This window comes from Equus quagga, chromosome 10, assembly GCF_021613505.1.
Source record: "Equus quagga isolate Etosha38 chromosome 10, UCLA_HA_Equagga_1.0, whole genome shotgun sequence".
In the NCBI taxonomy this organism is placed as follows: Eukaryota; Metazoa; Chordata; class Mammalia; order Perissodactyla; family Equidae; genus Equus; species Equus quagga.
The window spans coordinates 27,428,279-27,445,599 of record NC_060276.1 but is presented as its reverse complement, the minus strand read 5'-3'; the positions used below and the strand labels follow the sequence as shown (position 1 = coordinate 27,445,599).

Genomic DNA, 17,321 nt, shown 5'->3' with positions numbered 1-17,321 from the left:
TAATCTGGGTCAGATTTTGCCAAGTGAGTGTATCAAAGTGAGAAGAGGAAAGGGACTTGAGGGTATATGGAATGGAGTGTTTATGATTGACCTGGGAATGATTGAACTGGGTAAGGAGACAATTAAGAGGATGACAAGGGTGAGGGACAGGGAGCAGTTGGTAAGATCGATGGATTGGAGGTTTGAATGGGGGTAAAGGAATATTGCAATCAGACTATTAAAGGGAGTGATCTGTAAAGAGAGGAGGTGGTGGTCAGAATGGAATACATGAAAATGAGATTATGATGGGGTTTCAGTTACTGTAAAGGCAAGGTCTAGGATATGACTATGGGAGAGAGTGGCTGAGATAAGGTGGAGGGCAAGCAAGATCATTGGAAAAATGGAGGTCAAGGAGCTGAGTGCAAAGGATGTTGGAAAGATCGATTAAGTATATATTGGAAGATTCAGTAATTATAATAGGACTAGTGTTGGGGTGACAGAATCCCAGGAGTTAAAACTGAGAAATGAGGGGGAGTAATCCAGAGGTCAGCAGATGACAGGAACAATGAGTGCCCGTGTATGGGTAATAAAATCTGCTGACATGGGGACCGGCCCTGTGGCACAGGGGTTAAGTTTGCACGTTCCACTTCAGCGGCCCGGGGTTTGCTGGTTCGGATCCCGGGTGCGGACATGGCACTGCTTGACAAGCCATGATGTGGTAGGCATCCCACATATAAAGTAGAAGAAGATGGGCACGGATGTTAGCTCAGGGCCAGTCTTCCTCAGCAAAAAGAGGAGGATCGGCAGCAAATGTATGCTCAGGGCTAATCTTCCTCAAAAAAAAAAAAATCTGCTGACATGAAATTCAAAGAGGGAAAGTTTTAGGGAAGAGAGAGGGGAAGGGTCTCTCTCTGGGTCTGGAAGTGTCGATAAGGAACCAGGAGGACTCCTACCCCACCTCGTGGGACAGTAAACAGCCTCATCTGAGGGCTATAGCAGAAGCCATGACTGCAGGGAAGATCCAGGTTTCCTTTAGAATAAGAAGGTGAAGGGAGCACATAGAGAGGAGGCTGAGAATATAGGAAGTTTTGTTGATGGATGTGGTTTCCAGAAGATACAGTGGAAAGACTTCAACAGTTGGGGAAACATGGGAAATGAGGACAGAATAGGGGGTGTACAGATCCAAATAGAGATGAGAGTGGGTGAGATGAGGGGTGACTCGGGAGTCTGGGGCTTCTTATGGTGACTGACATAAACGGAGACCGGTGTTCCAATGAGAGCAGTCCCTGGTGACTCAAGGTAGACAGTGATTGTGAGGTTGTAGGAAGCAATAGGTGTTTGGGGCTCCTACTTGAATTGTTGACAGAGCCGAGCAAGTTTGGGGAAGCTTGAAATTTGCCCCACTCTGAGCCCTTACTTGGAATGCCTGGGCCCCCTCTTGACCACTGTTGACAGTGGGTGAAAGCCTTGAGGAGGTATGGTTTTAGTCCCAGTGCATGAGTTTGTTCCTGAATTCTGCCAGGGGAAGGGTGGTGTATGGGGTGCCCACTGACCTCCTGTTGAAGCAGTTGAGGACTTTTGAGGTTAAGATAGGTATTAGAACACAGGACCCAGACCCCTGATGATGGGAGGCCAGTAGAAGGTCTGAGAAGCATTGGAGTTCTTTGGCTCCATCCTAACCTTTGATCCTGTTGTAGGTACCTAAATGACTATCAGAAGAGAACTGGTTAAATAAATTATGGTACATATATATTATGGAAGGCCCTTTAGCTATCAAAAGCAATGAAGTTTGTCTGTCTGTCTATCTACCTATCTACCATCATCTATGATCTGATGTGGAAAAATCTCTAAGATAATCTCTCGCATAAAGTGAAAAAAGCAAAAGCAAAATAGCATGCATAGTATGATCCCATTTATGTTTTTTAAAAGCATGTTTGTACAATATATATGTAAATACACCAAAAATTTTCTGGAAGGATACACACAAAACTATCCCCAGTTATTACCTATGGGGTGGGAAGGGAAGGAAAGAAGGGAAGAGCTGAGGAGGGAAGGGTGGCAAGGGGCAGGAAAAGGGAAGGGGACTTCAGAGAGTGTGACTTAGAGACCAGAGTTGTGACTGGTTGGGTTCAAATCCAGATTCTGGTACTTCATAAATTGGTAATCTTGGGCAAGTTAGGCTCCTTAACCTCCTTTTTCCTCAATTTCTTTACCCATAAAATGGAAATAATAATAGTATCTACTTCACAAAGTCACTCTGAGAATTAAATGAGTTAATACATGAAAGTACTTGCAACAGTGCCTGGCATAGGGTAAGTACTCAATAGAGGCTAGCTGTTATTATTGTCATTGTACATCTGTGTTGTTTGAGTGTTATATGATGTGGGCATATTCACGTATTTCCTCTGAAAAAGCTGAGAGGAAGGAGCCAGAGAGAGGGAGAGGTTGAAGATACAGGAGAGGGATAATAATAGATTGAGTAAAGTTACTGAGGACCCATATGTGAATGGGATCTGGAATGCACATGGAGGATTAGACCTAGATTGGAAGAGGACTAGCTCTTATTTTAACAGTAGAAGGATGGCTTCTACTAGTTAGTTTGGTAGTAGTAGGTAGTAGGAAGTTGGTTTCCCATGTGGAAACTTATATCTTATCTTTAAGAGGTGAGTTATTTGGTAAGATTGAAGGGACTGTTGAAGAGTTGGAGTTTTGAGGAGAATGGAGAGGCTTTGAAAGAATCACTGGAGAGAATGAGCTGAAAACATGAGAGGATTCCCCAGGAATATTGAAGGCCCACTTGAGGCTGGTTGGTGACTACAAATTCAGAGTGGTACCAATTTATTCAACGGTGTGATTTTCTCTTGCAGTGTTTTACAGCTCTAGGGTGGAGAGAAAAGGCTGTGAACCAGATGACAGGATCTTTAATGAATGAGTAGAGGACAGCAAAGAGGGAGTTAAGGTGTAACCAAATGGTGTGAAATTCAGAGGGACAAGAATCAGGGTTTTTTACCTGAGGGTGAAGGAGGAATTGCCTGGAAGTTGTAGTGTGGCTGAAAGAGGATGCTCACCTCACCTCCCAACTCTGCAGTACATGTAGCATGTTCATATAAACCACTTTCACTTGAAAGGGCTGTCAGGGAAGCTCCATCCTCATGAGAAAGCCAAGAATATCAATGGATATTCAGGGATGAGTTGGAGGATGGTAGGAGAGTTTGCTAATCATGGGATGGTGTTCCAGGAGGCACAGCAGAAGTACCTGGAAGTTAAGGTAGAAATGAGAGGTCAGGAACAGGGAGAAGAAGCACAGAGGAATATGGGGATGAGGTTGGAGGAGAGGAATAATGATAAAAACAATAATAGTAATTTAATAATAACAATAATAATAATTTAACAATGATTTGCATACTTTGCTTTTAATCCTCATAAGAACATGATAAAGTAGAGCTTTTATTTTACAGATGAGAAGACAGACACAGAGTTTAAGTGAGTTGCCCAAGGTCACAGAGCAAATAAGCTGAACTGGGTGCTTACATATTGGGTGATGACAAAGGCAAACAGGGATTTGAGTGAGGCACGGTGGGTTCAGCTTATCACAGGTTTGGTAAGATGGTGAGAACTGACAGTCTTCTGATAAATAGGGGGCTCTCAGGTCTCTCCAAATTTAGCTGTATTTGGGACTAGAGGCGTGGGCTGCTGTTTTGTTGGTGTTCTGTATATTGCTCAGTATGGAATGATCCAGGCAGTGGTGAGGCCAGTGAGTTTTCTCACCTGTGCTCTGTGAGTGATTGGTGGTGGGAGTAGTGGTGTGAATCTTAGGTATGTCTTGTCTTTGTGGAGAATATAAAGCCAGGCTGCAGGGAGCTCTAAGGTGTAAGACTGAGAGGCAGTTTGTGGGAAAATCGACCTTAATGGAAGACTTCACAGGCTTTCTGAGAGATGTGAGGCCCAGCAGGAGTCTGGCAGGGGTCCAATTCTTTCTTGCAGTGAAAGCAGCTTCTCCAGCGTTCAAAGCTGTGGCCTACCTCCTAAAGAAAACTTTCTTTGCTGGACACTCTGGAGGGTTTTGGTACCAAGCTTATTGCTCACAGAAGCTTATGAAGAAGAAAAGGAGGCCTTACTGCAAACTTCCATGGGCAGCGTTTTAGAGCCTCATGTCAAGAAGACCCTATAAAATCTTTTCAAAATTCTAAGAAGGCAAATACAATCATTAAATGTTTAATGCTTATTATAGCTAGGTTACTTATTTTAGTAAAATACATGATAGACTTTAATTTTCTGTGTCCTGTGCTGCATGTACATTGAGGACCCTTGTAAAATAAATTGCACAGAACATTTATGCACAAATTATGGTACAGAGAGCATGCATGTCTAAAACATAAAGTTCCTTTATAACTATATATCACATGAATAAATGAAGTTAATTATTTTAATTTTTGAAGAGGTTTACTTTGAGGTATTTCTTCTTTTGTGACATATTGTAACAATGATTTATTTGAAAATGAGTCCTTTGTCAGGAGCAAACCCTCAATTATAATCTTGGAAAAACAGAATCTACTTTATCATGATACACTTACAACACAAAACTAGAAACACCTTGTGGTGAAAAGCGGGCCCTGCTTATGCATCTGTGTAGGTGAGTTATGAATGAAGGTATTCATGCACACTTGCAGAACTAAACACCTCTTTAATACTAATGACCTAACTTGGCGTCTGTCATAAGCCAGATTCAGTTTCTGTGATTATCAGAGTGTATGAAAGTGGATTGAAATATGTATGTACATGTAGCTATATATCTATTCCCATGCATGTGGGATTTGTTATAATTTAGAGTATGTATAATTTTTATAGAATTAAAAGTTAGCTATTAATTCTAGTATTGCAAATATTCAGCATAATACTTTTTAATAAGTCTAAAATTAGAAGCTTTCTCAAACAAAAAGTTCAAGAAATTAGGAAATCCATGTAGGTGTTAATTTTTGAGTCCATCAAGTTAAATTTTATTTACTAGTGGAACATTTAGGTATTACTATGGTGTTATCACATATAGACCAAATAAAAATTACATATTTTCACTCATCTCAAACTACTTAATAATAACTGTTTATTGCTGATATAATGTATTTATTGTTACATGGTAGGCTCCCAGAGCGATGTGAGAGTTGCCAGGAGAGGAAAGCTGTTTGGCAAGAAGCCCAACGGTGTAGCACTAATCATAGCTTGGGGTCTGGGCTTCAGTTTTGCATGTTCATAAACTCAATATTCTAAATGCCACAGAGTTGATTGATGCTGAGGATGCGGATTCACGCTAGGGACCTTCACAAGAGACTGATGTATAAACCAGGATGTCAATTTATTAATTTACAAAGACAAACTATTGTTCATGCAGATTTGATTTGAAAACAGTAAATACTTTCCAGGCAGATGGTCATGGGAAGCTAAATTATAATCAGAAGATTATTGCTACTGTAGAATCAAGGCAAGGTGAGTTAGTTGTACAGTTCAAACACATAGTAGCATTTGTTATGATTGCTCCAAGCTCCCATCTTCCCCAGTATAGAGTATTTTCCCCTGGAGAGGCTGGTGTATTAGTTTTCCAGGTCAGGGCACATCCACCCCACCGCTTGAGTAGCGCCTGTTTAGGTTTGTGTATTTTTCTATGCTTTCTTTGCCGATCAAAACCCTTGATTCTTTCTCCTTTTTAAAATTACATCAGTAAACCGTGATTCTTTAGCTGTTATCTCTTCAATCAAGTTAGTCTAGTATTGCTCGCCTAGAGGCCATTCTATCATTCAAGGAGATTACCTCTCTTCATTTATAGCTCAACTTGATAGGTATGGGTGTGAGGCAGGGGACGGCAACCTAGTGAATAATTCTACGGGGTCACCTCACTGTGGCCCGTGAATATAGTTGCTAGATTAAAATACAGGACGCCCAATTAAATTCAGTTAACAAGGAATTATTTTAGTATAAGTATGTCCCAAATATTGCACGAGGTATAGTTATACTAAAAAAAGTATTCATTGTTTATCTAAAACTGAGATCTGTGTGTCCTGCATTTTTATTTGCTAAATTTGGCAAGCCCACGAGTACATTAACATGATGGCATAAGGCTTGCCTGAGTTCATGCTGGTCCTTAAGCACCAATCCATTCGGTTGCCTCAGGGCACAAAAACCATTTCCACTAAAAAATTATTTAGGCTAAGAGTAGGTAGCAGCGAAACACGGAATAATCTTGACCCTTTGAGGAACCCGTAACTGACGCAACTGCCATAAATGCTGCCTGGCTTGATTTCCCCGCCCCGTCCATTCTTCTCTTCCTGCAACTACGACGATTGCTCTATCTGTTCTTCCTTTTCAAGTCCCGCCCTTTGAGCTATCCGCTCTGGAGAGGAATCGGTAGCCCAAAAAGGGGCGGCAAAAGCGCCGACGTGTTCAGAGGAGCGGAAGTAGTCAAATTTCATTGAGAAGCGTAAAGTGCGGCTGCCTGTCTCCCTTTCCGGAAAACGACAACAGCTCCGACTGTCAGTGCCGGCCTTCCTCGTGTAAGGGGATCTGCCTGACCCTTGCTAATTCAATTTTTTCCCCATTCCGGGCCCTTCCCTATCGTCGCCCCCTTCACCTTGGATCATGTTCAAGAAGTAAGGACATGCTGTGGCCTCCGTCGGCTGCTCACAAAGGCGGTGGGGGTGGGGAAGAGGGCGAGAGCAAAGATCCTATTTCTCTCTCCCCTACCCCTGCCATCCTTATTCCCTAAGATCTTCTATAATACTATGCTCTCACTTGCAACACTTCTTTAAGCTTCCCATCCCTAATCCTCAATAGGGGTTCGGACCTCCCACACTTGTTTTCTTTCTCCTTGCCTCTCTTTTTCCCCCTCTTCCAGTCCTATTTCCATTCCTAGGGTTCTACCAATTACATCCTTGCGCTGTGATTTAGGGGCATATCCTCTTTAGCTGAGAGGAGAGCCCTGCACTCAGTGCCGTATGTTTATTAGTTATGAACTGGATAAGGGAAGGCTTGACTTCCTGGGTCATGGGAGTGAAGGAGTCTGGGTGACAGGAAGGAAGCAAGCGGCCTGTCATGCCTTTTGCCTAGCTGCCAGATTAACCTTGGCTTAAAAATAGCGTGATTGCCTTATAGGCTATTCAGTGTAAGGAAGACAAAAAGTCTTTGGGAACCTACCTAGTCGGTTTGCCTTCCAGATTTGGTAGACACAAAAAGCAAAGGGGGAAAATGGGCAAAGGAAGGTGGGTTTTTTGCATGACATTTTGAGCAAAAATAAATAGGGATCTTAGAAATCATCATCATCATCAACACTTTTTAAAAAATCTCGGCAGATTACATAGCCTAACAGGTGCCGATTTTCTGTATTACATTTGGGTTGATCTTTTGTATTTCAACACTTGGGGGGTTTTCTGTTTTCTTTTGTTTTTTTTCACACAGGTTTTGTTAGATGGGAATCTTTGTTTCTTCCTGGGTAGAAGTAAGATTTTCCAGGAAAGGCATTTGTGTAGCTGATTACAGATTATAATGTGAAATATGCCTCATATTCTCCCCCTACCCCCACTAATTGTGTATACATGACAGCTTATTTTAATGGTGTATTAAGACGTTGGTTTTGTGCTGGACAGAATAAAAGGGAAATGGTATTTTTAAAAACAATTCATTTCATAATTATTTTAGGCATCTAAATACTTGCTTGGGAATAGATGACTAAAACAATACCTTTAGCTGTTCTGATATGTCTTCTTAGAAATGCCTTTTTTTCTTGCAAAAATCATTTGGCAGATTCGATGAAAAAGAAAATGTGTCCAACTGCATCCAGTTGAAAACCTCAGTTATAAAGGGTATTAAGAACCAATTGGTAGAGCAATTTCCAGTTATTGAACCATGGCTTAATCAAATCATGCCTAAGAAAGATCCTGTCAAAATAGTGCGATGGTAAGTCTTTATTTTTCTCTATGTAAAGCTCAGAGTAGCTGAATGTTGTATAATTAGATTGCACTCATAAAAAATGGAGTTATTTTCACATTAACTATTGATAGATTAATTGTGGGAGTAGATGAATAGAATAAAACATCAATATTTGTATTTTCAAATGTTTTTCTGTGTTTGCGAAAAATGTGGCTTTGTGTACTGTTTTATTAAAGAGTTAGATGTTTTTATTTAGAATTGGATTTAATTTATTTCCATTTATACTTTAAAGATTTGTTTTATTGAATTATCTAACAGTGAAATTAAAATAACAAAATGTGAAGTAAAATAGTAGTAGGTCATATTTTTCTCTTTTTTCCTACTGCATTGATATGGTAGGTAAAACAATTTAAACAATGTTTTTTTACCCATATCTTTATTGAAATTAAAAGTTTGCTGTATCTCTGTATATGCATGTTTCATATTATACATTATTTAAATGATGTTTGGCATATTCATTTTTGAAAGAAAATATCTAACTTGGTATTTTGTGACATTTGTCTTACAGCCATGAACATATAGAAATCCTTACAGTAAACGGAGAGTTACTATTTTTTAGACAAAGAGAAGGCCCTTTTTATCCAACCCTAAGGTTACTTCACAAATGTAAGTCTTGTTAGAAATTATGTATTTGGGGATATGAAGAGACAAAAAAGGTGTTGAAAGTGACTTCTGGTAGTTAACTTATTTATTAGTACTAGGTAATATGGAATATAAAACTTAGATGACTCCCCATCTTGTGGTAAATCTGAAAAATGCAAATTCTTTCATCATGCATTCCAGAAAGCCCAAGAAAGAGCATTCATTCATCCTTTCAACAAATATTTATTGAACTTACTATGTGCCAGGCATTGAGCTAAGTACTCAGAATGTGATGGGAAGCAAAGACAGACGTGGTCTCTGTCCCTTGAAGTCAACAGTCTAGTTGGGGGAATAGACAACAATTGGATAATTACACAAATATATATTCCCAAACTATGATAAATGCTGTGAGCATTTTCTTTTAAATTTGTATCTAGATTTGCCTCATAGAGATAATTCTGTATAAGGGAAAGCATTGGCTAATTGTGGGAGTCCCAGTTATTGTTAGTTGAGTGCCAAGGTCAGGTGTTATGAAACAAAATAATGTTTATTAAGTATCCACCTTTGCATGTTGTTAGATTGAGTACATTACAAAAGAAAATCCAAGGGAAGATACAGTCCCAGTGCACAAGCAGTTTTTAGTTTTTTTTTAAAGATTTTATTTTTTTCCTTTTTCTCTCCAAAGCCCCCCAGTACATAGTTGTATATTCTTTGTTGTGGGTCCTTCTAGTTGTGGCATGTGGGATGCCGCCTCAGCGCGGTTTGATGAGCAGTGCCATGTCTGCGCCCAGGATTCGAACCAATGAAACATTGGGCCGCCTGCAGTGGAGCGCGCGAACTTAACCACTCGGCCACGAGGCCGGCCCCTGCACAAGCAGTTTTTAACTGTGAAGTAAAATTTCTGCTTTTCAAACTAGTATGTATCTGGTATTCTAGCCAAGAGGCAGAAAGGGAGTGACTGGCGGGCTCTATAGGTGGTATTGATGACTTAACTAATGAGTTTGGTTTTTGGTAAGAGGAGATAAATTATGAATTACCTGGTGGAGCAGAGGTCTGGAGCAGTAAAGCTATTAGGCACGTCTTAAAAGAGGTGAAGCACTTTAATGTTTATAAAAGAATATTTACAATTATTTGATTAAGTATTGATTTCATCAGGTTAAAAAAACCACAATGGAGAGAAAGTGTCCTGATGCAATGGGAAAATGTTTAAAATAAAAATACTTTGGTAACATTAAGACATTTTGATGACATTAATTCCTACTCAACTAAAAGAGAACAGAGACAAAAGAATCAAATGTATTGCATGAATCTAGATTGGATTCTGGTTTGAAAAACACAAAATTCAAGCACTCCTCCTCTCTGCAAAATAGATATAAAAGACTTTCTTGGGACTGTTGGGGAAAATTTGAATATGGTTTAGCTATAATATGATATTATAGAACTGTTGTTAAATTTTTAGGTATTATACTAGTATTGTGGTTATGTAGGAGAATGACTTTATTCTTAGGTGATGTGTGCTTATTTATGGTGAAGCGTCATTTCTGAAATTTCAAATTGTAGAGGGAAAGAATGTGTGTGTATAAATAGAAAGAGGTAAAGCAAATATAGCAAAGTGTTAATGAACAGTTGTTGAGTCTAAGTGGATGGTGCACAGGTGTTCGTTGAACTGTTCTTCCAGTTTTTCTATATGTTAAACATTTTCATAATAAATTAGAAGAAAAAGATGTTCCTATTTAATAATATTTTGCTGGGAAACAAACTTTTAGAACATCTTAAAGTTATTCTTGTGCAAGAAGCAGGATAATATGGTGGTTAAAAGTATGTGCTTGGAGTTAGGCAGATCTGGGTTCGATTCTCAGTGCATGTCACTTTTGTCAAGTCACTTAACCTGTTTAAGCCTTGTTTTCTTATCTTTAAAAATGGACACAATTGTATATTACATCTCCCAGGATTGTGAAGATTAAATGAGATAGTGCATGTAATGCAGCTAACACAATGCCTAGGACATAGTAAGTGCTCAATATATGATAGCCATTATCATGCTGTAGTAATTGTTCAATAAATGTCCACTACTACTATTTATTTTCATCATCATGATCAGGATCATCATCAACATTATAAAGGGAAGATACTAATGAGGATGGAGATCTAGAAAACAAATTATGGCTTGTGAGTAGTAAATGCATTCATTCATTCAGGTTCCTTTTTATCAGTAAGATGTTTATATTAATTTGGAGCCATGTTTAAATTAATTTGTAGTCTTGGTAGGAAAAAGACTTACTTGTTCTCTGACTAGTGGGAGGGCTAGTGGTAAGATATTAAAATGAATGAATTTTACCCATTATTGTTGTTATTATTTCTAGAGAGCCCTGAGAACCCTAAAAAGTTTTTCCCCCAGTCATTGTTTTAATTCCTTCAGGGATCCTTTAATTGTTAGGTTATGAATCATTTGTAGACACACATACACACAGGAAAGTAAATTTTTTAAGATTACAAAGGGAATGTGTTCATTCTAGAGATTTGGAAAATACAGAAACAAAGTCACCTGTATTCCCATGACCTAGAGATAACCATTGTTAGTATATCAGTGTACTTCCATCCAGTTATTTCCTGTGTTGTGTGTGTGTATCTGTGTAAATGTATATTTTTTTCCTTTTTTAAATTGGGCTCTCTGTTAGTTTTTTTTAACTTATAGGCTTTATTTTTTAGAGCAGTTTTAGGTTTACAGAAAAATTGGGCAGAAAGTACAGAGTTCTTATATACTTCTCCCCCCTTCCTTTATTATTAAAATTTTGCATTGGTGTGATACATTTGTTAGAATCGGTGAACCAATATCAATACATTATTATTAACCAAGGAGCATAGTTTACATTAGGGTTCATTCTTTGTGTTATACGTTCTGTGGGTTTTGCCAAATGCGTAATGTTATCTACCCACTGTTTTAGGACCATACAGAATGGTTTCACTGCCCTGAAAATCCTCTGTGCTCTGCCTATTTTTCCTTCCCTTATCCCCTCCCCCCACCCCCTAGCAACCACTGATCTTTTTGGTAGTTTTTTATTCTGCTTTTTCCTCTTAACACTATATTATGAACATTTCCAAGTGATTGCATTTTCTCCAAAACCATGCTTCTATTTATATAGATATTATAGACATACCTCAAATCATTTATCTCTTACTTTACTGTTGGACATTTAGGTTGATTCTAGTTTATTTCTGATGTAAATATTAGTGCTGCAGTGAATATCTTTCTACCTAAATATATTGTACATCTCTCATGTTTTCCTAGGATAAGTTCCTAGAAGTAGAATTACTGAGTCAAAGAGTTTGAACCTTTTCAAGGCTATTAATACATCTTGCCAAATAGTCCTAAAGAAAGGTTGTACCCATTTGTAAGCCTACTAGCAGTATGTGGGAATGCCAGTTTTCCTACATTCTTGCTAGCATTGGAAATTGCTTACAAATATTTACCAATTTGATTAGTGAAGGATGGCGTTTCCATTTTATTTTGCACCTGTCAGAGTACTATAATTTGGGGAAATATCTGTTCATGTCCTTTGCCTTTTCCTGTGAGTCATTAGTCTTATTAATATATGTAATGTATTTCTTTTCTTCTAGATCCTTTTATCCTGCCACACCAACAGGTTGATAAAGGAGCCATCAAATTTGTACTCAGTGGAGCAAATATCATGTGTCCAGGCTTAACTTCTCCTGGAGCTAAACTTTACCCTGCTGCAGTAGATACGATTGTTGTATCCTTCCCAGGCTATAACTGTTGAAAAATGTATTCATTGTATTCTTGTCGTTACTGAAAGATCTGTCATCCAAGAGAACATCAGATGTACTTTTTTGGAGATTACTGTTGTCTCATGCCTTTCTGGTTACATTTGAAGATGTGGGAAGTAGCATTATTTCTTGAGACTAGATTATGTCCCATTTTAGAAGTTAAATGAGAACAAGTAATAAAAGAGTCCCAGCTGCATTTCAGCCCAGATAGGCCCAATGTTATCAGACTCAGGACACGGTATAAAACTCTTGATTATTAATGGAGAGGATGTATATGATATGATTGGATCACTTCTTTGGACATCAGTTTGCTGCTATGACATTTGACTTACCCAGATACACTGGAGGAAAAGCACTCAAAAGGGAAAAGAAGTTAGGCACTAGGTAGGGTGTTAGAAGTGGATATTGGGAAATATTAGCAATCCCCAACTTTTATTTTAAAATTCATTTTAAGTTGGTTGTTTGGGGCTCAGAACATGTTTTCTCAAAGAGAAATGTTAGTCCCAGATAGTCCTTAAGGAGTTATTCAACTCATAATGTTGCTGAACAATTCTGCATTATTTCCATTTCTACCGTGCTGTTTCAGCTATAATGTAGATTAAATAGGTTATTGTCAACTACTCTGGACAAAAGGACATCTTCTTTGTCATAGATAAGGTGGCCATTTGTGTCAGGTTCAGAAAAGGAACCATACTTGGTGGGAATGCGGAAATCATTGTAGAGTGGGCGGGCCATTGGAATCGGTTTAAGAATGTGTCCCCGAGGCCAGCCCGGTGGCACAGTGGTTAAGTTTGCACGTTCTGCCTCTCAGTGGTCTGGGGTTTGCTGGTTCGGATCCCGGGTGTGGACATGGCACTGCTTGGCACGCCATGCTGTGGTAGGTGTCCCACGTATAAAGTGGAGGAAGATGGGCACGGATGTTAGCCCAGGGCCAGTCTTTCTCAAAAAAAAAAAAAAAAGAATGTGTCCTGTGTTCACAAGAAGGATGCCCTCTGTTATGGCAATTACATCTAAGGGCTAGTGTAAGTTGTATGTTTATATCTTAGAAACAGCTTGTATTGACATAGATACTGGTCACATAATAGGTACTCAAATATTTGTGGAACATTTGAATGAATGAACTGAAAACCAATGGAAAAAAGTATTCTGTGAGGACAGATTACCCTTTCAAGTTTATGGTTTTTTTAAGTGTGGTAAGTTTATAGTTCTGGAGTTTCTCTTAAATGGAAGATTTTCCCAGTATCTAGCCTTTACTTTTTAAATAATTTTTATTTTGAAATAATTATAGACTTTTAGAAAGTTACAAAACTAGTACAGAGAGGTACTGTGTACCCTTGAACTTTTACTTTTTAAAGTACGTGCTGCAGTGTTTAACATTCTAGATGCTTCAAATGATAACCAAGAACATTCTGGTTCTAGAAAGGTTGAAACTTACATTGGGTTCTTAAAGATAGTTTGGGGATATAATTGTTGTTTTAATGTGTACTTTACATAAAACCATCATTCAGTGATTAAAACACTGGAACAATTGATATTTATTCATAATTTTTCATATTCACGTGTAAGAAATTTTATCTCCTTTTTTATGACTTATTCTGGTTTTGTTGGCACTGGGTTATAGTATTAACATTTGACTTAAAAATCAAGAATGATTATTAGATTAATTCATTTACCACTTACTGAGTATTTACAGCGTGCCCACAGAATCTCCTAGGTCTCTGCCCTGAAGGAGTTAATGGTCTAGGTGAGGATACAAAATGGGTTCAAAGTGGCTTAACTACTAAGATTATTATTGTTTGACACCCCCCTCTCCCAGGCATTTTGATAGATAAATAGTTTTCTTAGCTGTGTGTTTTCAGGCAATCATGGCAGAAGGAAAACAGCATGCTCTGTGTGTTGGAGTCATGAAGATGTCTGCAGAAGATATGTAAGTCTCATGTTAGGCCCCTTAGCTTTTGAGATATGGGTAACCTATGCAGGAAGCATCAGAATTACAGGTGAAATTTGCTCTCATTCATACCACATCTTACAAATATTTAAGCACAGAAGCCTCACTTCTGATTTTTCCTAACACTTTAGGAAGTCATTGCCACCTATTTTGTCTCCAGGTTGCATTCTTTCTTAAGTACCCTGAAAAGAACTCGTGTGCCAACACAGCTGTTTTATATGTATGTATGTGGTATTTTAGGAATTTTTTATTTAGTATGATTTAAATTGGGTGGAGGGAAAGATGTTTTGCTGCTAGTTTTTAAAACAGTGACATAGTTCAGCACCACACAGTATTTATCTTATATCTTGAGCTGGTGGTATAGAATATTAAGGAAATATTAAAGATAAATTGCCAAAATATAGTCAACATATTTAAAAACTTTGTAACTCATTTGATGACCAAAGTGTTCCTATTAATTTAGTTTCAGGGTTAATTGTAACACTTTGATGTTCTCCTGGTATGGTGACATCATTAGTCTGTTTCTATAGACCCACTAGTCAGATCACTAGAGTCACTTTAAGATGTGAACTGCAGCAGAGTAATGTAGTTTAACGTAGACAATAATGTGTAATATAAATAAATTCCCTACATGTGGCTCAATAATTGCAAAATAGCAATGCACTTTAAATTATATTTACCGTGAGTAAGCCTATAAAAATGCATAACAGTATGTTTATGTGCTTTTTTCCTTCTACAGTGAGAAAGTCAACAAAGGAATTGGCATTGAAAATATCCATTATTTAAATGATGGGCTGTGGCATATGAAGACATATAAATGAGCCTCAGAAGAAATGCACTTGGGCTAAATATGGATATTGTGCTGTATCTGTGTTTGTGTCTGTGTGTGACAGCATGAAGACAGTACCTCTGTGGTTATGCTGAATAAATGCAACAGATGCTAAAATTCTGTTAGCTTCAAAAATTATTTTAATTTTTCTTAAACTCAAGTTAAAATTGAGTAACAAACTTGGACATTAAGGGGTATCTGGTAAGTAACCAAACTCAGACAACTTAATGCCCTTTCTTAGACTAATGATGTAAGAGGAAGGGCAGGACTTGGTAAAGGAAGTTGCTAGTATATGGCTGACCCCCCAGAGAATCTAACTGCTTAATTGGGCTAGACTGGGCAGCTAGAGCGGGAATTTTATTCCATTAACTCAGGGCCCCTTTTCTTTTGTATGTGTTTTTTGTTTGTTTGTTGTTGTTTTTGAACTTTTCATTATGGAAAATTCCAAACATTTATAAAAGTATAGGGAGAACAGTATAATGGACCTTTTCTGTATCATACCATCACCCAGCATCAAGTCATGGCCAATCTTATATCTATATCTCACTCCTTCCCAGCCCACTCCCTGATTATTTTGAAGCAAATCTCAGATATATCATTTCATTCATAAGTACTTTAATATGTATCTTTAAAAGATAAGTGGTTTTTTAAAAATAAAAATCATAACCACAATACCATCATCACACCTAAAAAATTTAACTATTTCCTAATATGATTAAATATCTAGACTGTGTTCAAATATGTGACAAAAGGACCTGATTGTCTCTCGTTTAATTTTTTTAAACTGTTGGTTTGCTAGAAATAGGTACTGAACAAGGTCCATATATTGCATTTGGTTATTATTTATTTAAGTCTCTTTTAATCTGTAAGTTCCCCCTCCTCCCTTTCCCCTTTAAATTAATTATTTAAGAAATCTAGTTTTGTCTTATAGAGTTTCTTCCCACATTCTGTATTTTGTTGATTGTATCACTGTAAAGTAATTTAACTTGTTTTTATGCCCATGTATAGCCTGTAAACAGATTGGCTTGATCAGATTCAGGTTCAATTTATTTAGTTCCTTCTCTTGAAGCCAGGTAAAATCTTACTACACAGATGCCCAGGACTTCCAGATTTGGGTCCCCACTGTATTCCCCCAAGAATGTGTATCTCCTATCATAAGTGGCATATGAAGGCCATGACCTACTTCAGTAAGGACAGTAAACTGTTTGGGGAGTTAAATGAGCAGTTATGAATTTATATGGTGAATTTATATAGTGATAATAGGCCCTTCTTCCTAATAACCTTGCTGTTATTCTAGTGTCTCAGCCATCTTCATTTGGTTGTTTACAAATATATGACGTGTGATTTTATTTTTCAGATGGATACAGACATTTACAAGATTGTGGTGACCTGTGTTACAGTTAGAAGTTGGTGAGAAAGGTGAGGGTGGATAGTAAAAAGAGAGAGACCATTTGGCTGGCTGTTACAGCTTGGCCTCCCAAGAAATAACATAGGTGAAGGTTATAGATCCAGGGTCTGATCCTCAGAATGAGAAACTATTTCCCACTAATGAAACTTATAAGACTTGGAGATTCCCACATTAGAATGTAAATGTATTAAATTATAGTGATAAGTCTGCTTAGAGTAAGCAATTAGTAAACAGGAAGTTTATTGGTGAACATGGATAAGAGCAAAGGAAGGTTGATAATTTGGGGGACTGTTTCATCTGGGTTGGCGTAAGGTTTAGAGAATTTATCCTGCTTCATCATCAATTAGAATGCTTATGTCTGCCAAAATCTCTCTTTGCTAAGCTGTAGAGGTGCTCTGATATTTTACTTCCTATATCCTTTTTAAGTTCTATGTAGAATATTTTCCTTTGTTATGACAGTTATATTTTACAACTTATCATATTATTTATTCCTGGTGGATAAAAGTGTAAATAGTCTCATCAGTAATACATTTATAAATCATCTTTTAGATAGTCTCATTTTATGCTGATTTACTGGTTTCAGATTCGTATGTCTCCCCATTTAGGGGATGAGGCACCCTATTTGAAGCCTGTAGTTCCTTATATTCTTACAAAGAGAATATATAGGTCATTTATGTCCAAACCAAACCTTGAACCTTTCTTTTTGGTACTACTAAGATTAATGTTAATTGACCAAGATTGCCTATGGAGTGTTAGCAATGAAAAACAAAGCACACGCACATATTAAAGAAGTTAAAACCTTTAATTCCTGGGTT

The 17,321-nt window shown here is 37.8% G+C and overlaps 1 protein-coding gene across 2 annotated transcripts; it reads left to right on the top strand.

Moving 5' to 3' along the window:
- Positions 1-6,304: 6,304 nt before the first annotated feature.
- MCTS1 (MCTS1 re-initiation and release factor) lies at positions 6,305-15,218 on the top strand. 2 transcript variants are annotated; one of them, XM_046673997.1, is made up of 6 exons: positions 6,305-6,617; positions 7,768-7,920; positions 8,462-8,559; positions 12,154-12,287; positions 14,181-14,248; positions 15,009-15,218. In XM_046673997.1, the coding sequence occupies exons 1-6, from the start codon at positions 6,607-6,609 to the stop codon at positions 15,088-15,090; spliced, it is 546 nt and encodes a 181-aa protein (XP_046529953.1). In that variant the 5' UTR covers positions 6,305-6,606; the 3' UTR covers positions 15,091-15,218. The 2 variants fall into 2 exon arrangements, with proteins under 2 accessions (XP_046529953.1, XP_046529952.1); XM_046673996.1 differs by lacking the exon at positions 6,305-6,617 and adding an exon at positions 7,069-7,226.
- The last annotated feature ends 2,103 nt before the right edge of the window (positions 15,219-17,321 follow it).